This window comes from Melopsittacus undulatus, chromosome 9, assembly GCF_012275295.1.
Source record: "Melopsittacus undulatus isolate bMelUnd1 chromosome 9, bMelUnd1.mat.Z, whole genome shotgun sequence".
Taxonomy (NCBI): domain Eukaryota; kingdom Metazoa; phylum Chordata; class Aves; order Psittaciformes; family Psittaculidae; genus Melopsittacus; species Melopsittacus undulatus.
The window spans coordinates 24,881,568-24,909,538 of NC_047535.1; the positions used below are offsets into that span (position 1 = coordinate 24,881,568).

The following is a 27,971-nucleotide window of genomic DNA, read 5'->3' on the forward strand; positions in this document are numbered from 1 at the left end:
AATGAAACAACTTCAGAGAACTACAGGAAAAATATTAAAGAAGCTAGTTTTAAGCATTGTTTGATGCTACAATTTCTCTAGAACAGTCATTTCTGAGAGGAAAACCTGAAAGGGATCAAACACTCTTGCTGAGGCTGTGCAAATTGAGTATTTCAAAGAAAACCCATTTTAGCTCTCAAATGTATAAGTGCAAGGTAGGAAATCTCAAAGGGAAAAATATCATTCTTCTCTATGTGTAAACAAAAGATCAACTGAAAAATGTTTTCATGTCACTCATTTTCTTGGCTGAGACAAACTACAGAAATTTCAGCCAAAATAAGAATTTTTGCAAAACCTAAAGATACAGATTCTTCTGGCAATTCAGAAGGCAGTCATTTCATCATGAACTGCAGTGTCAAGGAATGGGTTGGGTTGGCAGGGATGTTAAAGCTCATCCAGCTCCAACCCCAGCCACAGGCAGGGACACCTTCCACTGGAGCAGCTTGCTCCAAGCCCCTGTGTCCAACCTGGCCATGAACACTGCCAGGGATGGGGCAGCCACAGCTTCTCTGGGCACCCTGTGCCAGCGCCTCAGCACACTCACACCCTTAGAAAAGCTCTACCAAAATTCAAGACTATTTTAAAATTACTATAATTCTAAATTCAAATAAGACCTTATAAGCATAATACTTCATTATTTGTGAAGTATATTATGTGGAACAAGAAAAAGATATGGAGCATGAAGTAATCCTTTCACACACATAAATTGTATTTGCTCTTGGTGGGTCTTCCACCTGTTATAGTAAATATTCCTATAACTTCCACTTATTCCCAGTTAGAAGAGTGAAAAAACAGCACAGAAATTTTTGTGAAACAAGACCAGTGGTAAGAGAGAGCTTTCTTTATCAGTTTGGTGGAAGAAGAGCCATTACTCTAAATGTCACCACAGGAATATTACAAGGAAGAATTACTCATTTTCTTTTTACTGCATCCTTCTTGCATATCAATGCTACTGTTACTGCTCCACCACCCAGCTTTACTGTATACAGTGAATCAAAGGAGTCAGAAATGCCCCACAGCACATAAAATGTGATGTATTAAAACTGTTAGCAATGTACAATATGTATTCTCAGAAGTTATAAACATTCAATCAAATTTTTATGCCCCACTGTAGTTTACTGCAACATAAGCGTATAATAAAATTAGCTGGAAGAAATATATGTTAAAGTCCACTAACACTTTTTTGGAGGTATTTTAATAATAGATGTGGAAAAACCCCACATCTTCAAGGCAATAAGTATTACAGTAAAGCTTCCCTTTGGTATGAGAAGTACTGGCAACTGTAATGATGTTCTTTTCTTACCTCAACAACAGAGGAAAAAATGATGAAGCTTTGTCCCTTTGTAACAAATGGTATTCTCTGAAGTTTCATAAGCTCTTGGACAACTGAACACATGTATTACAGGAACAGCACTGCAGCATTTATCATCATCTTTCTCAGCACTACATTTACCTCATTGCTACTAATGTTTAGCTCTCTATGAAGAAAGATCACTGAATTCTACCTCCATCATTACAAAGCACATAACGAAAAACTGAACTGGCTTCTGCAGTAAAACTGATACACATCAGTGATTCTCCAGTGTACTCATTACTCTAGGTGTAGCGGAAAGATTAACTCCTAACCCCATATGCACAAGATTATGAAAAGAGCTTTTAAATGAGGAAACTAATAGCTCCAGATTTCCTTGCTAAGGCATAGCCCCAGATGTTTCACAGGCATGCGGAAAACACTGGCCAAAGTCTGTTTGAATTAAGTTCAAAACCACAAATATGAAAGACATTCTCAGATTGCTTTTCCCAAATTGTGAATAAACACTCTCTTCACTTCAGTACATAGGTTAGCAGTGGGCAGGCTTGCCGTTAGCTTCCTCACTTAGTTCACTAGTTGTACTACAAACACTTTGTCTCCACACTGCCTACGTGGCTCTGCTAAGTATCTCTGCAGTTTGATATTTCAGTGTTCACCAAAGGGACCTAAACAAGCAAAGAAAAGTCACCAACTGCTTTTTCACCAGGAGAACTTGTTGGTGCGTGACTTACCACCCATGGTTTGTCACAGAAGTTGTAGATAGATTCCAAGGAGTTGACACTGGGGATGCCAGCGTATTGCATCCCAATGATCAGGTTACGGAAGTCTTCATTTTCTGCCATGCTGAATGAATGCTGTCGAACCAGGACAAAATCAGGCCTGAAGGACCTAGCAGGAAAAAAGATACATTACTAATAGTCAATGATCAAATGGTTTTATTCCTTCAACAGTCCAATCTTAAAAGGGAAAACGTCTAGCTGATGGATCCATTTAGCTGATGGATAGGGAAGTACTAAAAGAACACTCAAAATGAAGGTAAATGCTAAAAGATGGGAAGAGTTATTAAGGCTTTATGAAAATCTGTACTGTATCATTTCTCAACCACTGTTCAGAAAACATCAGCATCCAGTCAATAATTCCATTCGAGCAGAGAGAGATTATCACAGCTTTTCAGGCTGTCTTCCAATTGAAAGATAAATCACACATATAAAGTCTGAATATGTACTTATTTATGTACACCGATTCCTGAGCAATGACAATCAAAACCAAAGCAGGCAAATGTCTCTGCCAGAAACTTCAGCTTCTTGGGAATAACTGTATTCACAACTATTGCCAGACTTTTTAAAAGACAGTAAAAGATGAAGCAACCCCATTGCCTCCAAAAGGCACTGGAGACAATCACAACCCAAGTTCTGATCAATATACTTGTCAAAATTAATTACTAAAATTAAAACTGCACTTTTTTGTCTTCCTTTTCTCTCTTGTATCTAATTAGGATTTCCCCTGTTGCAGCCTCCATAGCTTATTGTCCTATCACCATGCACCTTTAAGAACAGTCTAACACCATCTTCACCTTACTCAAACCCTGACATTTAGTTACTGAAGAGTTCATAAAACAGAGAAGATATAATGTAACTGGAGAGAGCCACCAGGATGGGACAATTTGCTCTTAATCTTGCATGTTGAAAGATTCTATGCTGGTGGAAAAACACTGGCTAGCTTGGAGCTATTGACCTCCTGGAAGAGGCATAACTGTAGGGTAAATTAAATGAGTGTGGTAAATCAGTGTGATTATTTACGTGCCCTGACTAAATATAAGCTGTATGCTGGAGTGCAAAATTCCAAAGATTACAGTCATTCCAAAATCTCACTCGAGTAAAACAAAACCAAACCAAACCAATTAAAATTCACATTGAAATTGCCTTAGCAGTTTTGAGATCCCAGCCTGAAAGCAACAGTCAAAGCAGATTAGCTGGAGCCTTAACCAGGCTTTCAAATGTAATGCAGGGTTTGGCAAAAGCAACACACTAAGGTTTGCTGTCAAGAGTCATTACAACAGCACTGTGGAGTAGTGACCACAACTCCTTAAGAACTGCAGCCTTTAATAAACAAGTTCCCAAAACCATGTTTGTAGCATAGGTCTTAGAATGTGTGATCTAGGTTTCAGGGTGGTGTGCCAAGTGTTTGAAACAAGGCAACTCAACTGAGGAGCACAGCAAGAGTATAATCCTTAGAGGACTAACAATGCCTTCATCAGAATTGCAGACCACATGGTGCAAGAAGAGATCACCTCTGTCATTTCAAGCAGTGCTCAGAGGACTGACTATTCCTTCTCTCAAAGCCAGCACTGTGTTTTTCAATAAAAGAACAGGAAGTGGCCATTAAAATGCCAATTTAATGAAACAATTGGGGAATTGAGGGAATATACTTAATAAAAAACCTCAAAAACAGTAAAAGAATGTATTTTGTTTTGCACAATCTCCTCAAAGGAATGTGACACATTTACATAATTGTTCTAGACGTGCAATTACTGCTGGACACAATGACCCTGTGCAGAAGAATGTCATGAGAGCAATGTTAATCCTGGCTTAAGCACTTGTAAGATTCAAAATTGCAGCATTATGTAACAGAAGGTATCATCTTCCACGGATTGATTTTCATCCACAAAAATGAAACAAGCAGGTGCCCATTTCCCTTTTCCTCCTAAACCAAGACGGCAAAATTCTGTCACTGAGATGTCAATGATTTTGCTAACTAATACTTTACTCACAGATCTATGATACAAGGTCACAGTGGGCCTCAGATTAGTAACACAAGAATTTTTATCTCAACAGTTAGTGTTTATGCCTTTTTAGTAATAGGCTCATAGTCCATATTCAATATGGACTTTGATACCAGCAGAACCAGCAGCTTCTCCCATCTCTCTTGACTGCTAAGACAGACAGGATCAAAAGATCAGGACACAGATCCTATTGTCTGACCCACATTTAATGCTGGTTTTCCAGTGAAGCTTCCTATCAGCTGAACATGGAAAGTAATATCCACCAGTAACTGCATTCCTTAGTGACAGAAGGAGCACATTTCAGGCTTCAGACAACTAACTTCACAAACCAACCAGGCTTAACGCAACATAAAAACCAGCACCTATCTGAAGCTACAGAACAATCCTGAAAAATCCTTCTGTTTCAAAAATGTTCTGTATCACCAGGTAAATTATTGCAGAAACAGAGAACTGCATCATGTCCGCATCCCCTTGTCCCAGCAGGTCCACCTATGCGTAAATTGGAGTGAAATTTATCAACTTCAGGTAGTCCTATTCTTTTCAATTACCTATGAAACTAATAAAATGGTAAGATTCTTTGTCACCTTATTATCAGAGCCCTCTGATGACACGGGATTTGTTTGTTATCATAAGCAGCAGTTTCACCAAGGTTTCGCATAAACTGCAAACACACATCTTTGTAGATGCTGTCTTCTGGAGGTTCCCAACTCCCATTAAGTATTGGCATGTTTTGATGCTAACTTGGCCTCAGTATTTTTGTTCTGTTTGGAAAACTCTCTCCAGAAAAGCCACTAAGGAGCAGCGATCACGGTTTCCTGGCTCCAAAACTTATATCTCCGGATGAAAACACAACCCCAAACACCCTAAAAAAGTAAAATCTCTTACTCTCCTAAAGAAATAATCTTGTCGATTTGGCATAAGTGGTTCTTGGATTAAACTGCAGTAATTTCTAGAACACACAAGGGATTCAGCACTTGCAAGTTTTAAAGCATAAAGTAAACTGATTTCAATGGGGTTACATTTTTTGTTTACGTGAATGAGCAGAAACTTCCTAATCTCTTCTTTGGCCAGATGTTGTGCAAAAGCAGGATACAAGCCATGCTGCATGCTGTCCAGCCCCCTGGACTCCTGCCTAAAGAGAAACATAAGCAGTAAACTACCACATCTCTGTTAGTGGCTTGATCTACCCTTCTAAACACAACTGCTCAGCTGAACAGCTGCTACACTTAACTCATCCTTAATCTTATTGGCCAAAATTGGAGTAATTCCCCCAAATTAGATGTAGGACTGCCTGAAATAATTTTGCTACTACTTAGTTAAGCTTTTATTTTACCCAGTCAAACTCCTCTTTTCTCCCCTTACATTTACAAGGATGTTGATGTCCCCACTGAAAAAAAAATAAAAAATAAAAGGCAAAATTACCATGCCTCCAATTGGAATAATCCTTTTTGGACTATCTTACTGGGAAATCTCAGGCTTTTAAACTGAAATCTTTCAAACAGATGGTGATATTCCAGTAACTATCCTATGAGAATTGCTACAACTTGGCCTGTTTCAACAGAAAATATTCGATGTTGGAAATGAATACTGCTCATTTGGAACAGCCTGGCATGTACAAAATCACCAAGATGGCTGTTATCCTGCAGCAAAGATAAACCCCGATCAATAACCCTAACTCCCCATCACGTGTTCTTTATACCAGACTTTATTCCCTTCTCAAGCAAATCCATTTTTGATGCGACGAAGAAGTCAGATTTCCTCCCTGCCACAAACAGGACTTACTGCACTGATCAGATTTCCCACTTTTCATGCCAGTGACCAAGGAGTGTTGCATCAGTCAGAATCCATATTGCACATACACTGAAAATCTTCAGTACCTTTTACATGCACACTTTACCATTGCAATGCTTTTGCTGTCACTCGGTTTAGCTTTTCTTACCTGACAACTTTAGTGCCATTTCGAAATACTTGGATATCTACTGCATAATTGCCATCAGCATGGGCTATCAAGTTGATCTCTGAAAATTCTGCCTGTGAAAAGAAAATTCACATTAGTCAGTCTGGTTTATTTTATTTTCCTAAATCCCTTCCTTTAAGTATTAGTATCTGAAGTGCTGACAGTATACATTTGGAATATAATGAGCATCAAGAGGATATTAATCCAACAGTATTTGCCACAACTGACACATCACATTTGAATAAATTCTAATCAAAGAAAACAGAAACTAAAAAAGACTTTATGATAAAGGACTGTGGGAAGGTACCAAGTGCATCTACTCCATGTTGCACACAAGTGTAGAGATTGTACTCTTGCCTTGTATGGGGTTATCAAAGAGAGAAACAAAGACTCAAACACCTAGCATTCTGAAGAGAACAGTACAAAAGCAACATTAATATGTGATAAAGAGAAAATTTTCTTACAGCATTTTGTATCTCTTCATATACTTTACTCTTTCATTTCCTTTATATGCATTTATCCTTTTTAAAAGATCTGGTGCCAATGAAAAACTGACTCGCAAGTAAAGAACTTTCTCAAAGTATCTTCTCACACTGGAAATGTGAAAATTAAAAGGGATCACTTCCATACTCTGAATCTACAGTTATTTGAAAGGAAAGGACAGGATGTTTTTCATTTATCCACAGTCTTTCATCAGCTTAGACTCTCAAGGCACTTTACAATAACATTACACAGCTGAAAAACTGAAATGCAGCCAAGTGTCTTCTAGTGGATAAATAAAAGCGTCTTTGCTATCCTGGACACTAACACAGAATAGTGTCAGAATTCTCATTAGTCTCCTCTTGAAAAATGGTATCACTGAAAGTCTTGTGAAGTAAATCTGTGTCAGGCTTCCAGACTTTAGTGCTCAGTTAAGGCAAGTGCTGACTACCCTGACCACTGTTCCAACCCAAGAGCTTATGGATGTGCTTGTATTCAAGCATGGAGATCTATTCATTAAATTACATACATTTAAATATTTTCTAGGATAAGCTTTGTAACATTTTAAACACAAGGCGCAGTTTTAAGATGATGGCAAAATCAGTACAAATGATGAGAGATTGAATTATTTGTGTGAGTGCCGACAACGTTAAAGAATTGTTCAAAAATGTATTTAATGCGAGACTGACAACTGCTCTCCCCAGTTACTAACTCATTATTAAACAGGGATTCACAATATAGATTTTGTAGTTCAAAAGCTTAGCACATGATAGAAAATACTGTATGTTAAGACAGGTTGCTGTAAAATTAAAGTAATAGCAGAACACTAAAGTAGTTGTAAATATTTATTTGTATATGATTGTCACAGTCCTGATGTTACAAAGCCATAAGTAGGGCTCAGAAGCTTTCAATCCCTTACTGAGTAAAGGTGGTTCTGCTGCTACAAGAGGCTATATGAAGGAAACTCTAGGCTTATACAGACCCTTTCTCAATAGTGAAGAGACAGTGTGTGTGATGTCAGCCACAGGGTCTGATGTAGGTGTGAATAGCATCTGGGGACAAAATAGCTTGTTTTCTTTTTCCTGTCTCTCCCTCAGTACTCTTGAAGATCCCTGGCAAAGCTTTCCATGTTTCCAAGCCAAGAACATCAGCAGATATTCAATGGTGTAAAGAATGGAGCAAAGTTAGATGCTGAACTATTACAGTGAATTTATATAAGCTGAATCCACTCAGCTAGTGACCATTTACCTCACTTTTTGAAATCCCAATGACAAAACAATTCAGTTCATCTAATGAAGCTTAATAGCTGCATCTATTTCTAGAATTCAAGACTGAAGAACAGCAAAAACTTATTCACTTCCCTTTTCAGTTATATAGCTGAAATAAACCAGCCGTAATTCTAATGCACCCTGAATTATAGCTCCATATTTACTCAGTGCTTTCTCATAAGAGCATGCTAACACTGCAACCAGGAAGAATGTATATTCTTAAGAGAAGGAATTAGTGATATGCAAGTGCAACCTCTAGTTATGGAGTGTGTGGGACATCCACAGTCTCTAAGCAACGCCTTCTGAACACAACATGTTTTTAATGTTGTGCAAATGATGGTCAGAATCCTCTAAAAAGAGCCCACATTCTGCACCAAGGGACTGATATGGTTTAACCCCAGCAGGCCACTGAGCCCCATGATGCCCCTCTGCTCACTCCTGCTGGTGGAATGGGGGAGAGGATCATGACAAAAGTGACACAACTCTTGGGTTGAGATAAATACAGTTTAATATGTAAAGCAAAAGCCATGCACACAAACAAAGCAAACCAATGAATTAATTCCCTGCTTCCCATCCCAACCCTGTGTTACCAACACCCCGCATTGCCACCTTCACCGCTAAACCACAACCTCAAGTGCCACATAAAACCATAGAATCATCTACACTTCTTTTAAATACCTCCAGGGAGGTATGTACTTACGTATCTGTACTTGCATAAACACACAAATATGAAAGTAACATTCAGGGTAAGTCATTTAGTTACCTGTTCAACCTTTATGTCATATTCTCCATGGACCTTTTTTCCACGAAAAGCCTTGGCCCTGCAGGAAAAAAGGGAGAGAGAAAAATCAAGGATATATGTATCTGTCATCAGTAGCTACACAAACGTCTCCTATATCGCCTTCAGTGTCTTAGAATTACATGAGTGCTAATTAAATAGACCTGCTACACATACAGAGTTCTCTTCCCTTTGATGTCCTTGTATCGTTAACATAGAATCATAAAATAGTTAGGGTTAGAAAAGACCTTAAGATCATCCAGTTCCAAACCCCTGCCATGGGGGCAATGCCATCATTGCCATCAAGAGCAATGAGAAACCACACCAGACATACAGCATCAGTCCTTAAGGAAAAAGTCATCCTGCTGCTCAGTACCACCCTCTGGGGTGCCCAGACCACAGAGACACCCATGGCAGTGTGTTCTGCACCACCACCCTCGCAGCTTGACCCTACCTGAAAACACAACAGTCATTAACCAAAACCCTGAATACTGGACCCAAAACAAAGCCTGGGGAGGCACATCCCCTTGGCCTGGCAAGGAGCCTTGGGATAACAAATAGTTTTGGATCCTCAGCATGAATGTTTTTTCTCATCCATGTTTCTCACACTTGCACCCGTAAGTGCCACATGTCAAAAATCACATGTTGTGATAAAAAGCATAATGTTATTTTCAACACTGAACTCTATACTAATGGATACACAATATTTCACAATTCGTTATTACTATAAGAAAACACCCCTAAAAAGACAGAATCTTGCTCTTGTTAAAGTCAGTGGAGATGCATTTCCATGTGAACAACTTCCTAACATCCACTCATGTTAACCTTTACCCCGTCATGTATTCAGGAAAACTTTTACTGGAAACACAATGCTTAGAAACTTTATCTTCTTTTTAAAGATAATACCAGAGGTCCTGGAGACTGCTGCCACTGAATCTATACCTGATTCACTAAGTCAGTGTTTCTTTTTCTAGACCACAACTTCAGACAAAGTAATTAATCTGAATTAGAGTTTGAGTAATTCTTATGTACCAGGAATGGCTGCAGAATTCATTGATCCAATCTCCCAGGCCTAACAAGCAGACATCATTCTAGGAATACAAGCTGTATACCTTAGGCAGCACGTATCTGCTTTGAACTAAATGGGGTTTAAAAGGGAACTACTCTACCACTCTCAAGTTGTGAAAGGGATATGGTTATCAGCCTCTCCACACCTTCTCTGCTCAAGCCAAAGCTTAGAGTACATTCCCTGCTTTTATTACATGTAAGCAAAAACTTGTTGTGCAACCCAAGACCAGAATACCACAGGACACCTTCAAGTGGTAAAAAAACGTAACTTTGTCCATTTTCAAAATCTGACAAAATGCCCTTAAACTAAACCTGTCGTCAGTGATGTATATTATACATCAAAACAATCCATCATTGCTTTTGGAAAATCCTTTTCCCACTGAGCCAGAGAACAGTTTCTCCACTGATTTCAACAACAGAAGAACCAAACTTTACAATAATCAACTGAAAACACTGCTTTTGGGAACGCATTTTTTAAGGATATCTTGAGTATTAATGGACACTGGATGGTAGAAAGCAAAGAAAGAGTTTTTGCTGAAATGGTACAGTAAATACGGCCACACAATTCTGTACAAACACACATCTGGTAAGAAAATAACAGTGAAGAAAGCATTTGCATTACTGGTTTACACTGTTTTCTTGCAATAAATACACATTCATCAGTTTACTATATGAGATGAATACTCAGCATAATGTTATCAAACATTTTTGACAATAACAGGAGTTAAATATACTGTATCACAAGTGTAACTTAAAGATTATTAAGCACTTCTTTTTCATTCCAAATCTGTTATGAAATTCCATATGGGGAATATGAAAGTTATCTCAAAGACCTTGAAGATGTCTGGACATGGCTTAAGTTCGTAATGCTGTTCATGTTGAAGCATCAGCCAGACCAGGAAGCCCAAGGGCACCTGTTCTGTGAGAAGTCCACTAAAGCCAGACCAGAGGGGAAAGTCTTAAAAGATAACATCACATCTGCCTCAGGAGAAAAGCAACCACTTGGTAACAATGGACAACTGAAATGGCTCTTTGAAAGACTAATATTGACCACTTGGAAAAATACTGAAAGCTCCCATTCTGATCCCCAGGAATTTAACAGTAATGTTATTGTCCAATTTTAATGGGAACAGGATGAGCTCCTAGATTTTATTTCTGATGCAGCGACAGGTGAGGGAAATGCATTACTGGATGCAACAGAACACAAGTTTAATTTAAATAGAATTATGTCTGCTACATAACAGAATCATTGTCATAGTGAAGCTGCTTCTTGAACAGTGCAAAATAAGCTGAGAGCAATACCCTGTTTCTTCAAAGCTGAATAGTAACTTGAGCATATGCAGAGATTAACCCTCCCACAGTGCTCCCCCTAACAGGAGCAGCTGATTACTTCAGGAGAGGAAATACACCTGGGGAACCACAGCAAGCCAAAGAGAGGCTCTTCTGTTCCGTAGCATGAAGTCCATTGCACCTACTGGAATGTGCTTGAAACATTAGTTAACCATTATTTACTGAGATTCTATTTCTTTAAGCTCAGTCGTTCTACTTTAAAATCATTTAGATGAGGCAACCTTTAAACAACTGAACTCTGGCACGATTCACATTTCAACAAATGACTTCAGCTTTGAAAATAAACAGTAGAGTACTGAAGTGAAGCAATCTGGGGCTTGAAAACAAACGTGACCTTTAATCATTTTAAAAGCCTTTATTTCAAAGTAGCTTTAACCAACAACCTCTATAAAAATGTATTGGACTCAGAAATAGTCCAAATGTTGAGCCACAAGCTAGAAGGATTGGTACCCTTACAAAAACATCTCACAGCAGTCACAGAAAAGGGCCTTTCAGAACAAACTGCGAAACAGAACCTACTTTTCATTTATTTACTATATGTAGCAGGAAAATACTGTCATGCCCTGCTTGAGTCATTTCCCATTTGCAATAGAAGCATGCAATTGTATCATCAAGGCATTTATTACACACTTACTATTTTGTTTACTGAGGAAGGACAGGAAACAAAATTCTTTGGTGCTGCTGATTTACAGACTTCCACTGAACTGTAAGCTTCAAATTCCCGCTACAATTGATTACTCCTCCCAGTAGTGAGCATGGAATACCTGCATGTTGATTCTCCCTAAAAAGGAAGCAATGCTTCCAAGGAAGGGCCTCTGGGCAAGGCCTTGGAAAAGAGCATGAGGATAGCTGTCAGCAGGAGTGAAGTCAGCAAAACCACCCAATTCTAGTCACATTTGGCTGCTCATTGTGGATAATTTCTTGCATTGTATATAGGGAAGAGAAGACAGCAGTACCTTTGTTTACCTGAAACCCATCACGCAAACAGTCCCTTTCCAAAGCCTGAATGCGGAGAAACCAGACAGCTGCTAACAAATGCCACCTATTGGAGTTACTGCTGTGACCTCTCGTGAGGCAGGATCTTTTCAAAACATGTGAAATACTTATGCATTTCTTGCTTCATAACTCATTTTCTGGACCAAAATCTTGCACATTTAAAATTAAACAACTACAGAAAATACAGCTGCCATACATGCAGCCTAATACAAGCTCATACTACTTAACTGAACTCTAGCAAGGACAATGATTGAAGTAGTTATCACTAAAATTGTTTCAAATGTACAGAAAAATCTGAAACATTTCCCTCTTCAACTACATAGTATGTACATCCATTGCCATGGGATGGAGCTGTGCCATGAAACCAATGTGGTTTTGTTGTGGTTTCATTTCATAGAAACAAAGCATTAAAACTGGTGCTACTTTTGACTGACAGCAAAATCAAAAGGAAAACCATTTCCTAACACACACCACATTTATACTCCTTCAGTTTGCATTCTTTAGCACTGCAATAATGAGCTAATCAGCAACAGTCTTTAGTAAAGTCAGAAGCACACATCCAGGAAGCATGGGTCCAGTCCCTCAAACCACTGCTCCATAAGTCTCCCCACAACACTGCAATTGCCCAACCCAGGGCAGCACTCACCTCATTTTTGTACACCTTGTGGCTCAGGATCAGTTCTGTTTTTCCACTGATTTCCAGGCATGGCTGAACAGTGGACTGGGAACTAAATGCTAACCCTATCAATAAGGAGACTGTATCCTCCAAATGAATTGTAGTGTTTACTACAAGATGGCAAAGGTTTGTTCATCATTTAAAACAGTAACACCCTCCTGAGTACACGAACTGCAGACTGTCAATGTTTATAAATGGCATAGTTCAGGGAAGGTAACATACATCTATATATACAAATAAAAACTAGTCTCAAATTAAATTAGTTCATTACAACTGCCATATGCATGTAAAGATCATAGAACCATAGAACAGCAGGTGGAAGGGACCTCAGGGATCATCTGGTCCAACCTTTCTAAGCAAAGCATGACCAAGACTAGATGTCCCAGCATTCTGTCCAGCCCTACCTTAGAAGTATCCAACACTGGGGAATCCACCACTTCCCTGAAATTATTCCAATGGCTGATTGTTCTCTTTGTGAAAAACCTTCCTCTTGTGTCAGTCAGAATCTCCCCAGGACTAACTTGTGCCCATCACCCCTCATCTTTTCCATGCGTCTCCTTGTAAAATGTCTTCTTTGTAGCCACACTTTAAATACTGGAACCTGGTGCCGAGGTCTTCCCTGACCCTTCTTTTCTCCAGGCTGCACAAAACCTGCCCTCTCAGCCTTTCCTCACATGCTGCCTGGTTCTTGGATCATCTTTGTGGCCATTCTCTGGACCCCTCCAGCCTGTCCACACCCTTTTTCTGTACAGTGGGGACCAAAACTGAGCCCAGTATTCCAGGTGTGGCCTGACAACATGCTTGTTCTCAATAGCAAATCAAAAGAATATGCCAAGGAAATAATGGCCTTAAAAACACGATTGCATACATATGAAGCTGCAATAAAGAATCATTGAAAGGAGTAAGATTATTACTTCTTCCCTTCTCTGAGGACTTACTAGACTGCTATGCAGACTTCCATAAATATGACAACTGTAAGAAACTGTTATCAAAAGTAAGCATACTGCATAGTGGTTTCATTTTATGTGATCTAATCCACAAGCTACTGAAGCTAGTGCAAATTTCTCTATCAACATCAATGGGATCTGCAACTGTTTGACAGTACCAACATTCACTAAGCTATCTTCTAACCCATCAGCCTAGCTAATAAAACTCATCCTTTGGAACTGCTATGACAATGCTACCGTGACTAAATAGAAGACATTATTAAGAATACTGTAAACGTGCTGGTTTATAGTCTTTCATTTACTTGTTTCATGTTTCTTCAATAGGAGACTGATAAGAGACTCTTAAAGAAAAACCCAACACCCTATTTAAAATCTCTCTCTTAAAGACCTTGATACTCTGTGTGTTATACCGATTCTACAAAGACCTATTTGGATTTAAAACATTTTCTTCTTCTGCACTGTGAAGTTATACTTTTGGCACTTAACCAGTATTTCACTATTATAAAACAGTTTTCTCAAGCTATTACTTCATACAGAAATTGTCTTAAAGGAAAACCAACACCATAAAACAAGTGATAGAAGGTATCAGATGCATGACTTAGTTTTAGTAGGGCTCCCTGTTGAGTTGGATTTCACTAGATTAATGATAATCTCCATTACCAGAGGCTGTAAATTCAACCAGCAGCACATTCTATTGGCTCTGAACTAGCACAGCTTATTTAACAGGTTCCATAGCTCACATTCATATCAGGCCAGCTAGGTTTTACTGTTAATCCCTCAGTTTGATGAAATGTTGTATTCAATGGAAGCACTGGAATAGCAAGGACACATGGAGGGGACTGGAGCACCTCCCATATGAAGACAGGCTGAGAAACTTGGGGCTGTTCAGCCTGGAGAAGAGAAGGCTGTGTGGAGACCTCATAGCAGCCTTCCAGTATCTGAAGGGGACCTATAGGGATGCTGGGGAAGGACTGTTCATTAGGGACTGTAGTGTTAGGACAAGGGGTAACGGGTTAAAACTTAAACAGGGGAGGTTTAGATTGAATATAAGGAAGAAATTCTTTACTGTGAGGGTGGTGAGGTACTGGAATGGGTTGCCCAGGGAGGTTGTGAATGCTCCATCCCTGGCGGTGTTCAAGACCAGGTTGGATGAAGCCTTGGGTGATACGGTTTAGTGTGAGGTGTCCCTGCCCATGGCAGGGGGGTTGGAACTGGATGATCTTAAGGTCCTTTCCAACCCTAACTATTCTATGATTCTATGATTGCTCTTTCTAGTACTCACTGTGTGACCTGACAATTCACACAAAGCATAACTGAACTCTGATTCTTTTCAGAAAAGCATTTTTCTTCATAGTCTCACAGGCAGGACACAATTAATGCAGCTCTTCATTTTAAGTCATAGCCTAGCCTGCTGACAGGGAAAATATACTGTTTATGTAAGAAAAAGGGCTAGCTCCTGCCAATAAGGTAACATAAAAACAATTGCATTTTAAACTATTTAATCTACTGAGGCCACAACAGAAATGATTTCTGAATATTTTCTTGTGTGCCCAATGGCACAGCAAGGTCATTTATTTTTCCTTCCATGTCATATTGTTTCCACTTGTACAATGTGTCTCAGCTTTCATTGTGTACCTTTACCTGAAACCACCAACTCTACCGCTCCTACACCCATCCTATCAATTATAACAGGTGGAGAGAACTACTAGGAAAAAAAGCAAGCACTTACAGTCCCATGTATTTTGGCATATGATGGAGTCACCCCACATGGCCTAATATCAGAACCTACAGCGTGGTTAATTCTATCAAGCCATGGGATTTCTCCATTACTGACCTGCCCACCTTTCTTGAGCACCATGAAAGCACAGCTACTCGAGCAGTTCAAACTTAACCTGCAAGAAACACCCCTCCTTCGGTACCAGGCTTTCCCTCCCTGACTTCTATAACTTGGAACAAAGGACTTTGTTCAATATTTGCTTAACATCAGAGCTCCTGCAGCCTTTCCTCTGCAGGGGCACCGAACCATCAATACCCTTCCCACTCCCTTCACCAGTGATGGCTAAACTCATGAGAAAGCAGAGAGTGAACATTTCCCAGTGGAGGATTTTCCTGCCCAGACAGTAGAGAAGCTGCCCAAAGAGGTTCACCTCTAAAAGCTTTTCAAAAAACAAAGCATAAATAACCTAGAAATAAAAGACACAATCTTACTAAGCAGCAGTTAGTTATTCCATTTCCCTTTCTATGCTGCACACCCCCTTTGTTATAAAGATTTTTTCATGACAGCTTTAGATGTGGCACCTCCAAAGGCTTCCACAATCTCTGCTGCAACCCCAACTTTTTTTCCTCAAAATTTATGATAGCTTTTTCTTTTATAAAAATTATCCCATCCCCTGGCATATTTCACTATGTTATCTCCTCTACTCTGACCATTTAAACAAACAGCCATTCTGTTCTTTCACAGCACATCCCGAGAACCACCTTTGCTGTTTTAATCCAGATCCCTTCTAGTTGTCCCTCTGTCATGGGCATGAACACAGTTTCCACTGCAGATCTAATAAAGAAGAAGGTGCCTCCTTCTCCTGAATCCAAGTTTACATTCCCTGGTTCTTTTGAACAGCCTGCCTTACTGAATGTGCTGCCTTTTCCGCCCACTCCAGGTAAAACAATTGCTCTTTCATGACCAAATGCTAGTCTGACTTTCTGGTCATGTCCCAAAATCCCACACCTCCAATTATGTAATATTTACCATTAGCCAGTTACTGCTGTGCCAGATTTATAGGCATGATATAATTTCTGGGGCTTTTTTGGGTAAATTAAATGACAAATGAAAGTATTTTGAAGCGTTCGTTCCCTCATCACTGGAAGACCTCATACGTGATGCAAGACATCATAACCTTTTCCAAATCTGTTAGACTCATTAAAACTGCACCACTTTCCCATGGCTAGGTTTATACAAATATTTTGTACTCAAGAGATGAACAGAAAGTCCCAGCTTCTGTACAGGAAAACATCACTTGCCAAATTACAGAACACCACAGTCTAAATAGTGGTGAAGGTTTTAATGGTTCTTAGTGCTATGAAAACTCTACCTTCCACACCAGTTGCTGCCAGTTCCTTCATCTTACCTACTACAGCTGATGTGCCAGTACTTCAGTCTAAAGTAACAAAGTGAAATTTATCATTCTCAAGTCTCCATACCAACTAAGAAGTCCGTTTCTTCCCACTTTGCTTTCTGTTAACAGAGATAAAGCAGTACAAGCTGTTAGCGACCAACTCCACTTATCACAAAGGCACTCTGACTCACCTTGAGTAAGTGGCCAAATGTCACACTGCAGCCACTGGTGGTCACTTTATGACAGAAAAAAATAAACCATCTAGAAAAAGCATCTAGAGATTTTCGTTTGCATTTTTGCTACTGAGGAACCCTACAAGGGTTCACACTAACAAAAGGTAATTTCTGACAGTATCTGAAATGCTATGGAAACCAGCAGAGGGTGAAAGAATCTCTTGAGTCTGAATCCTGTCATTGATAAACTCATTCAGCAGAAATTTATCTGCCTTTCAATTTCTCTATTTATACTGAATTCTCTAAGGTGTTTTAAATGCCTCCAAGCAAGATGTGTAACACTGAGGTGAGAAAATCATTTATGCCCGGAGACATTACAGGGTCAGAGACCTATATAACATGTCAGGCTTTCATATTGTTTGACTTTTCATCTGTGAGGATCCTGCACTTCATATAGAAACCCTATCTTAAAACCCTCTCTGCTCCTCCTAGCTCCCCACTGTGCTTGTCCCCTGGATAAGATTCTGAGCAAACCAGTCACCAGGAGGTAAGGAGGGGAAGCGTGCAAGTCGTGCATGTCTGGAGAGAAAGTGGGAGAGACAGCACATAGCTTCCACCCACGGTTTGTAGCTGAACCAGATTCAGTACATCAAACCTTCAGTCTTCAGTCAAACCTTAAATCTTCAGCCCCACACAGGGACAAGACCTAGAGGAAATGGGAGTAATGGGAGAAGAAAGGATTGCTGCAAGTGCTGGATCTTATTAGAGATATATGTACATTTACACACACACAGATCCAAGCTCAATGCGAAGAGCAGCCTTTGCAGAGAAGGGCAGGGGCAGTACAGGCAAGCCTGAGGCTTTTCTTTCCCAACTGGCCCCCCACAGGCATTTCACAGCCTTGCAGTGATACATCTGTGGCCCCACCAATACTGAACTAGACTTCAATGAGTCAAGGACCAAAAGATCTTTGGCTCAGAGATCCCTGCACCTCCATCACACAGATCTGGAGTCTCTTCCAATTCTATCACTAGCTCACATTTCAGGAGACCCATCTGAATCAAAATCCCAAATAACGGGTGTAAACCAGCCTTTGATGTTTCAATTTCTTTTCATACAGCTGGAACTTGTTCTTTTATGCTTATACTTCAGACAGCTCTGTGCTGCTCTGTGTCTCTGAGTAGATCAATCCAAAAACCTAGTCTGCATAACTCTACTGAAGTAACTGGGTTTACAATATTCATAGAGACTTATTGCCTCTATGAATTAGAAAGAGTATATGGCTTTTGCTGCCCTCTTCTGTAGAAAAAAATATGTATCACATTAGCTAAAAAAAATTGCTTCCAATCACATAACCACATTTTCTGCTGGTATTCTGCAGGTAAACATGAAATGGTGGAGCAGACTAACACTTCACCAGCTCCTGGGTACCTCCATACATCTCTGCTCCAGCCACACCAGTACTTTATCCTAATAAGTCCCCACTAGAACTTGTTTCCAACAGGATGTTAAAGTGACTGAAGACCTGGAACTGCAGCACTTGTTTATGAACCCCTGCAAAATGTGCATTAATGGGTTCTTCTGAAAGTATGGCAAGGAACGCATTTCAGCAATACTCTATAATCCTTTCTCTCAGAATTAAGCTTCCCACATATGTTATGAAACTAAACTAACCACCCTGTGTTTCAATACTACACTTCAAAAGTATAATCACACATGGGTGTTTTAAGTACAGACAAAATTATGTTTGGTGTATTGATTTTAATACTTCTCTGAAATGTCACATAACTAAGAGCCTGTGCTCCTGAGGATTTCCAGCTTCCCACTACAGATTAGAGAACAAAATCACTTCCTAGCACTGCTGAAGTTAGTGAATTGTACCTTTCTCTAGTGAACTCACACCACAACTGATACACTCCACTGGAATTATTCCCCACCCCTTCCCAAAGTGAGGCTGACCTTGGGAATAGCTTCAGAACCTCTTACACAGGAACAGCTCATAAAATGGTACCTTCTATTGGGATCAAACATACCGCAAGTCTCAAGGACATTGTGAGAAAGGAGAAACCACTGAAGATGAGAAACACTACCAGGATACACAATAATAATGACCTACAGGTCAGCAGTTCTGCAAACACTTCATTTGCTTACAGTGCATCTAACTGGGAGCTGAATTCAACAAGAAATTTGTGATACATTCATTTCAGTCCAGCTATGCATTGCAATAATACAAAACCCCACAACTGCTCACACCCTCCTCAGTATTTGTAAAACAAAAGTGATCTGATTTTTTCATGCTTAATGAACGCTGGACCCAAACCAGTCCCAAGCTTTTCTAAGTGCCTGCTCCACAGCTACATGGGCTACTGCATGCAGGGTCTGCAGCACACTCAGGTCACGTTCAGCTCTGGAAATGGAGAAATATGTCATGGTATATAGCATACCCCAAATTTGGGATTTAGAAATTCAGCAGTGTGCCAGCCTCCTGAGCAGAATCTCCTGCTGAGGCTTCATCACAAGCCCCAGAGCCCAGACTGCCTGGCAGCACCTGGCTGTGAGGAGCAGAGGCAACTGCTGACCACTGTATTCCAACATCTCTTCCCCATCCCAGATGAGCACTGTCAAGTATCAAATTTACTGCCAGAAAACGGCAGTGTAATAGATATGAAACAACCAAGATGCAAACAAGCATTCTCTTTTGGCACACACTAATGCACAGCACTTGTTGGAATAATTTCATAATTAAAGGATTCGCATTAATGGGATTAAATCCCATAAGGGTGAGAGCAGAACCTATCCTTTTCTGCATGCAATAGTAAAGGCAGTTCCAAACTCTCAGAGATTTGCGCAGACCTCCTCTCCAGGAGCTGTGCCATTGAAAAGCTGCTTTACATGCAGCTGGTGACATACAGCACTTTAGACAAGGATGCCCAAGAGATGAACTGGATCCAGCCCTGTGGCTACACCTAGCCACTCGGGTCCCTAATGGGAAGTGGCTAGCTTATTAGTCACCTCTCCACTAACGGATCCTCAGGCAACCACAAGTCTGCAGTCCATGGCACCAATTCATCTGGATGGGAGTCCTTAGAGAAGACGAGGGGAGTACTTTTCCCATGAAGACACTGCCATTTGGCAAAGCTGGAAATCGCAGGCATGTTCAAGCCCTCCTTACGTAAGACCCAAATCTGCAGCTAGTTACTGGTAAATATTTTTGCTGGTGAATTTATGACTCTGGGCAAGGCGGATCATCCTGGTGAGTAAACAAAACATGAACAAATAACAGCACTCAGAGTAAGAATATTTTCTTGATTATTCTACAAGGCCTGTTGGGACAAAAACTGAGGCTGTGTTGAAAACCTTTCAGAATTACAGACCCAGAATATCCACTCTGCAAGTTTAATTTGCTTAAGAAAAAAAGGCTGCTGCACTCAGTTGAGTTTGCTACTGTGTCAACACAAATTAGTCTGTAGTTGTATCAGTGATTGCTTTGAGACAGCTCTTGTATCAAAATCCCACAGAATGGCAGACTGCCAGATTTCTCTAAACCAATCTTTTTTTCTAGTTATGAGCTAGGAAGAAAACCCAACAGAACAAAAGAGAACGAGCAAGTAATCCCTGAACTGCTAACAGCTCAATCAAAAGAGAATTCACCAGGATTTGCAGACATGGCTTATTAATTTTTTCAAAGCAAATCAGCCAAATGCTTCTGACTAGTTTTGAAGTCAGTACTTTCTACCTTTGGTCCTGTGCATGCCACTGCAGAGGATCATTCTTATCCCCACTACTTTTTATAACTCGATTTTCTGCACTAACATCTATGTTCTATAGCAACCAGCAACAAACCTAATGAGCGTTATGTTTATTAACTTCACTTTAAGCTGCTACCATTTGATTTTCTCCATTCTCAGGAATTGCTTGCCACATTCCATTCTCCAGCAGGTAATTCAAAAGAAATTCACACTGTTGAGTTAGAATCTTACATAAAAAGATACTTTAAAAGATTTTTTTGTGGATCTCATTTCTGATAATACAGTTGTAACATGCATTAACAGTGTGCAGATTCCTTCATCAAGACCAGCCAACACCAATCTGAGTGACTGTCATGACACTGGCACTTTTAAATGCATCTCAAATTCTGTCAATTCCACCAGGACTACTTAACACAAAACCCCCACATCTCTCTATGTTACTCTGTATCTTCAGTGATTCCATTAAACTTCATGAGAATGCCCAAAATCACTAGGAAAGGAAAGCAAGCCAAGCTTCATTCCTACAGCGTTTGAGCTGGTGAACGTCTGCAAGCAAAGCGGAGCTCCTGCGGAGGTCCAGCCATCCAGCGCGGCTGGGAGCAGCCCGGCCCCATTCCGGTCAGGAGCTGCCATCTGCTGGGAGCTGCAGCCCCAGCACAACGGAGCCGTGCAGGGTAAAACGCTTGGATTTCGCCAGAGAGTACCCATTAAAAGCAATGGTGGCTTAATTTTTAACTATTAATTGCTATAAAGTTGGAGCAACTAGAAGTAATTTCATTAGTAATTTCCATCTCTTTACTCCTGCTACCTACTGCAAATTGTAATTCTGCTTCTATGACATTTCTGACAGCAGTAAAAAAATAGCTGAAGCATTTTGTCAGCTGGACCTTAGGTTAAAATAAAACAGATGAACCTAACATAGCCCAGGCTATAGCACAGCGTTTCACAAGATACACGGGTGCTGAAACTGAAAAGACTGAAAAAACATAAAATAGAGAATAATGAAAAATCAGGCATAATTCTTTACTAAAAGTACCTACAGGTGGATGAGATTCCCTAAAGGGTTGGGGATTTTTCCCAGCACAGAAAACCTCCCGACAGGTAGAGTTAGTGAGAAAGAGAAGTGGCAACCTGGCACTCATAAATGAATACAAGGCAGGTCAAGATGTCAGAAAAAGGGAGACAAAGGAATTCTCAGGACCTTTTTGGTTTTTCCATCATTCAGCTGGAATGAAGGAACAGGACAGACAGCCATCTACCAGTTTACCATTAGGTATCCATACAAACAATAAAGAATTAAGCAAAACTCCCCAGTTTTCATAATTCACAAGAGACTGAATCCTTCTTTCCCATCCAAGCGAGGAACTGGCCTTGTAACTGCGTGTCAGCATCGTGACAACAATCCTCAATGACAGAAAGGACATGAAACAGACTGGTGATGGCTGAACCTTTTGTTACTCTCTATCTTCCCTTAACAACCTCCCCTCAAACTATCACTTCATCCTTAGTACATACTACTTGCTGCAGGATGGTATATCTAGAAGCAATTGAGAACACCGTATTTTCATACTTCCACAGTTTTGTCACACACTGGACTAGGTTTGCACTTTGCTGCTGAGGCAGAAACTAACTGGGAGCGGCTTAATAGAGCTCTTTTTCTCAAGGATGTTCCATAGCCTTTAATGCCACCTGAAAAGCAGTCCTGCAATGTGCTCTAGCACACCCAGCAGTACAGAGCCTATAGAACAGCTCAGGCTGGGCCGCTGTGTGGTCACAAGCCTTCCCCTCTCACAGAGCAGTAACAAACATAACCTCTGTTGGCTAAAAAAGCCAAAGAGCTACTATTTCACTAACCGAAGTAGGCAAAAGAAGAGAACTGTGGAAGAGCAGAGCCTTACTATGCAGCTATTCCAAGGAATCTTTTTTTTTAACTGGAAAAACATGAATGACTGTGTCATTTTCACCAGCACAAACAAGCAACAGAGCAACACCATTCAAGACAACACAGTGAGTCTGAGAAGAGCGCCCTCTTGACCTCTACATCTGAGCTTCCAAGCTGGAAATGAAAGGCAAGCATAGGGTCCTTCACAGCAAATGAAGAGAACGATTCATGAAGCAACAGAAGCAGCAAATGCAAATATTTCTACATCACTGCTTTTTAAAAACACATTCTCAGAGGTAAAGGTCAAGTCTTAAAACACTTCACCCGTTCAATACTTGTGTGAATCATCATCTTTTGAGCATCTGTTCTGGATCTGATAGCTTGAAGAAAGTCCTTTTAAGGGCTTAATTCCAACCCACAATATTATCCCAGTTCCAATATGAGACAATAATAATGCATCATTTGATTTGAGTCTTTCCTTTTTTTCTTCACTATCCCCTTGCAAAAGGTATTACAACTTTTTGTCTCATTCCTGGATTCACACTTTCTTAGTCCTTTTCCCTCCTTCCCACCCACCCCCTCATATTTAAGACTTGAGAACTCGAACATCTCTCAATTATGATGTTTATACAAAGTTTATATTTCATTATCATACATCTTTCTCTTTCTGTAGGCAGCCCTATGGTTCATTCCCATTTTCCTGCAAGAGGATTTCAGATTATTTATCCTGTTTCCCTAAGATGGAGGAGTCCTGGCAAGTTCCAGTGGACTCCAAGGACTAGTGGTTTCTTGAGATAAAATTTCCAACTCAAACCCTGCAATATGTTCCTTTCTGAGTCTAGGCAGAAAACCCATTACCCTGAACAGATGGGAGGTAGTCTGTGGGAAGACAAAATCTGCTCAAGCAAAAACTTAGAATACAAAAAATAATCAAAATATCTGAGTCACAGGCCTGATAAAAATCACAAGATTGGCTTCAGAGATCCCTAAATTTTAAGAGAAGCGCCTTTTAAGGAAAATGGTGTACATGGTTCTTTTTATTCGTCTTGTGCTTTTGGTTTCCTTCAAGGGAAGTGTAAGCTTATTTACCTGAAAGGGGAGCTGAGATTCTGACTCAACTACAAAAGCTGCGACCTTAATTAAAACAAGATGGTTCAACAAGAACATCTCGAGTGCCCCCAATGTCAGGGGAGTCAGAGAACGGTGCTGGCCACCCTGAAGATGTGAACAGCAATTGTCAGGCAAACGTTGATAGTGACTTGAGCAGTCTGTGGCACAACTACCGCTCAGCTCTAATTAGATCTCAGTGCAATGTCACTAGAGAGCAGTAGGGACAGAGGTCAGGCCCAAAAATGCATCTTTACATTCATTAACTGTTAAGCTTCCTCGACGATACAGAAACACATGTTTTAATCTTTAAGCTTGCTGAACCATGTAGTTTGGATTGGCAAAACCTTATGCCATTAAGTTGAAATCGTCACTGCTTTAAGAGATTGGCATGGAATTCACAAATACAGCAAAAATAGATAAAACACAATCACTTTTCTTTTAACTGATATCTCCTTTTTCCCAGGGCAGTCCTGGAGGAGCTTTTAGAATGACTTGCTGACACTGGTACAAACCAGTTGAGTCTCCTACTACAAAAATCAGCTACTTTGGATAAAAGTCATACCCTTGGTCTTCGATTTTCAGCCCTTCCACAGCTGACAAAGCATCTTGTACAAAGTGAAATGCAGACTAAGCCATTTCCCATAGGCTTTCTGCTGTCTTCCTGGTCACTTAAAACAATGCTCCCCCCTTCTCCATGTCAACAGTGTGTCAATGCAGTCACACCAGCCACATTTGCAGCTTCCTTTCCCCTCTGATGTTCTATTTCCTTTACACTAAGGTTCCTTTCTGCTGCTTTATTCTTTTTCAGGGTGTTTGAGGGTTTATTGCTTCCACCCTCCTTCTATGGTCAACAAAGCACTTTACATCAAATCAACCAAAGAGTTCTGTAACAGGTTTGTGCAGTTTCAACTTTACTTGCAGTACTTCAGGTTCATGTTAAATTAGCTATTTTGACAACAGATGTCTAATCTAAAATTGAAGTGGTAGGTGTATATCTGTATATGCCTATATATATATTATATACATGCATATGTGTGTTTAGAGGTCTGCAGAAAGAGCATATCCCCTGTGCTTTACTGACTCTATAAACCTCTGGCTTTCTTTTAGAGAGCCAGTATTGTATTAGAGTCAAGAATCACTTATTACGTGCTATTTTGCAACACATCACCAAGAGAACAAAAGGTAAATTACTCCAGTAAAACTTCTCATAACAACCATTCCATCATCTCTTAACTTCCAAATAAAGGCATAGCAAAAATACACTCAATAACTAGGCTGGGTTTTGGTTGGGTTTTTTTAACCCATTATACCAACAACTTACAGCTTTCTGCACCAAGTTTACTTATGTTCTTCCTGGGCTTCACATTTCTGATTAAATTCACCCCAGAATGTACAGGCATGTGTTACAATGCAGTCACTGGAAACTGGATGGACTACCCACACAAATATGACATGGGAGCCACAATGTGGATACTGACAGGCATGAAGATAAGGGTGCAGGAAAATGTAACCTTCAGTAAACTGAGGAGGAGTGAGTCTGGAAGGAAAGTACCAGTATTACAACAGGGACTATTGCTCAAATCAACCTACAGATGACTTCATATCAACCCTTCCTCAAAGCAAGGGGATGAAGAAAGGACACAGCGCTGGACAAGTGGGCCTCACAGAAGAGGAAAAAGGAGCTACACAGGAGCAGTATAAAAAAGCACTATAGCAAATAGGTATAATGGCTTTTAACAAATGCCTTCTTTTAATAAGAATTTCTTTATATTAGTCACATTTCAGAGAAAACACATTTACTAGAGTGAAATTCATGCCAGGCCAGCAGAATCCAATGCTCCCCATGGGGTGTGACTCACCAACTCTCTGAAGATCTTTATCATCTGAACTAATACAAGCTCTCAATGCCTCGGGCCTAGTCAGTTATTTCCACGTTGTGACAGGAGACTGAAACAAAACTATGGGAAAGAAAAACTCAATTTCATTGGAATAAGGGCAGAATAACAGCACTGAATTTTTTAGTGCCATAAGGTAAAGGCTGCTAAAGACTAATTCTGAATTATCAGTGGCATTATCACCACCTAAAGTTTAGCATTAAGAAATCCCAAATACCATTATAAGGAGCCCTTTAAATAAATCTCAGTTATCAGCTGAATATAGATGAGAGTAACAGTTATGCTCCTCTTCACTTGCAGTAAGGTTAAGGTGTGCCAGCACACATGATAAAGCTTTCTAATAAGCTAAAAAGAAAATAAAAGAGGAGGAGACATAGGTTTAAGACACTGACACAAACAGAGCTCTCTTGCGTGCTCTCTCCAAGCCATTTCTAAGCAAGTCAATACTTCAGCCAGATGAAAGCACACAGTTTACATAACCAATCTTAACATGATATCATGTTCCTTGCTCTGAAATCTATCCCACTACAGGTCACATATGCTTTATCTTTTCATTTTAAGCATCTTTTCACACTAGAAATTCATGGATTAAAACTAGAAAGGGCAAGAGAATCATTGCAAAAACACAGGTCAATTAATAGAACAAAGGAAAAACCTCAAATCATCATTTTATTGGCACAGGGAACAAGATGATATCCGTAAGAAAACAGAGTAACTCCCTACCATATACTCCTAGGTAAAGCAATTTATTCCCCTCTACATAAATCTTGTTCTATTAAAAAAGAATGGCATTACTTCAAAAAGCATTTCTCAGATTAAAAGAAATCAATGCAAGGTTTTGATTATGTAAAATATGAAACCAACATAATTCCATCCCCATTTCTGCCTGTGACTCATTGCAGAAGCTGTACCATGTGCCTGAGTCACCTGCATACTACTCGTGCCTCAGAAGGACACATAAATTATGATTCGGATATAGCTGAGTTAACACAGTAATAGTAAATCACTATTACCCTGTTCCAATGAGCATTTAAGTACATACATATAGCGTAATCTATGGCAGCTCATGAATATGTCTCTTATGACAAATGTTCATGATCATTAATTTGAACAGAACACATTTACGTATTGTTCTGAATAATGAGACGAGCAGAGTTCCCATGACACAAAAGAGGTCACACCACAAAGCCATCACAGAAGGAAGGCAATTGCATCTTTTGGACCAATAGCACAAGTAATTCCAATATGGGTGACCTTGGTTAAAGGAAGATTTTCTACCTCAGCTGAAGGCAAAAAGCTGCCAGAAGTAGAGATGTGCGTATCCAGCTCAATAAGAAAAAGGTGAGAACACTAAGCATTACTCATTTTTGCCCACTGTATCTTTTATCTGTGCAATTTGCTTTGCCAGTCTGGTAACAGAAGCATATGAGCGAGCACCTGTGTGTCACAGGCCAGCTTGTGCCTGAATTCTAAAAGCCAAATTCTAACAACCAAAGAAATGTCTGCCCAGAAAAGCCACTGCTCTTTACCTCAAAACATATTCTGTGCAGCTTCCAAATACCTGGAAAATCATTAACACAACTGATACATATTCCATAAAAAAAGATAGGCCAGATTGCTCAAGACTATTTAGGTAGAATGATAAATGAAAATCCAGTACCAAACTATATATAAGCAGTTTAAATATGTTCTTAACAGACTTCCCACTTACTAACATGGGCTTTCAAAATAGTAAGTCCCAATAGCACATTTATTATTAACACCATAATGAGAAGAGAACCTAATTTACAATAGATGAGAATGGGAAAGACAAAAGGTATTTTACTTGGTGACACTTAAGAAAACATGATCTTTCAAATAGAAATAATAAAAAAATATTTGGGTTCATGTGCCTTCATCCTCTTAACTCACATATTGTACAGCCTCCTAGGTTCCAATAAAGTACTGGGTTTTCAGGGACTTGATTTCTTCTGAATGCTTGAAATTGGCAATGCTGCCAGTTTGCCAGCATGCTGGCGAGCATGAAGTGACCTAGACAGAAAGGAACACCTACATTTTTCACTGCTTTCTTCACTCTTAGGAGACTGTTCTTATCTTTACCAGAAGAGAGAAGCGGGGATTACCACAGCAAACAGGCCATTGCTCAGGGCGTCTTTTTTCCCCTGCTGAAATTTATCTTATGGCTTCAAAGAGAACCTCATTTCAGAGATTCCACAGCTGAAGGCAAATCAACAATGTCTGTCCCTCCCCCTGCCTGGTTACTAAAAATGTGCTGACTTCCTTCTCTGCCTACATATGGCTTCCAGCCTTTTTCAGTGAGAAACCATGTCCCAAAGAGCACACAGCCGTTTGTACGTTACTCTACCCTAAGAGAGTAGTAGACAGGGATCTGTTTA

The 27,971-nt window shown here is 39.9% G+C and overlaps 1 protein-coding gene across 1 annotated transcript in view; it reads right to left on the bottom strand.

Annotated features, from left to right (window-relative positions):
* SYN2 (synapsin II) overlaps window positions 1-27,971 on the bottom strand; it is a 185,316-nt gene that overhangs the window by 112,107 nt on the left and 45,238 nt on the right. Inside the window, exons 2-4 of the mRNA XM_005149375.4 lie at window positions 8,602-8,659; window positions 6,073-6,164; window positions 2,083-2,239 (exon numbers count right to left, since the gene is read on the bottom strand). Of these exons, the coding sequence (XP_005149432.3) occupies window positions 2,083-2,239; window positions 6,073-6,164; window positions 8,602-8,659 (307 nt within the window). The remainder of the gene's footprint in view (window positions 1-2,082; window positions 2,240-6,072; window positions 6,165-8,601; window positions 8,660-27,971) is intronic.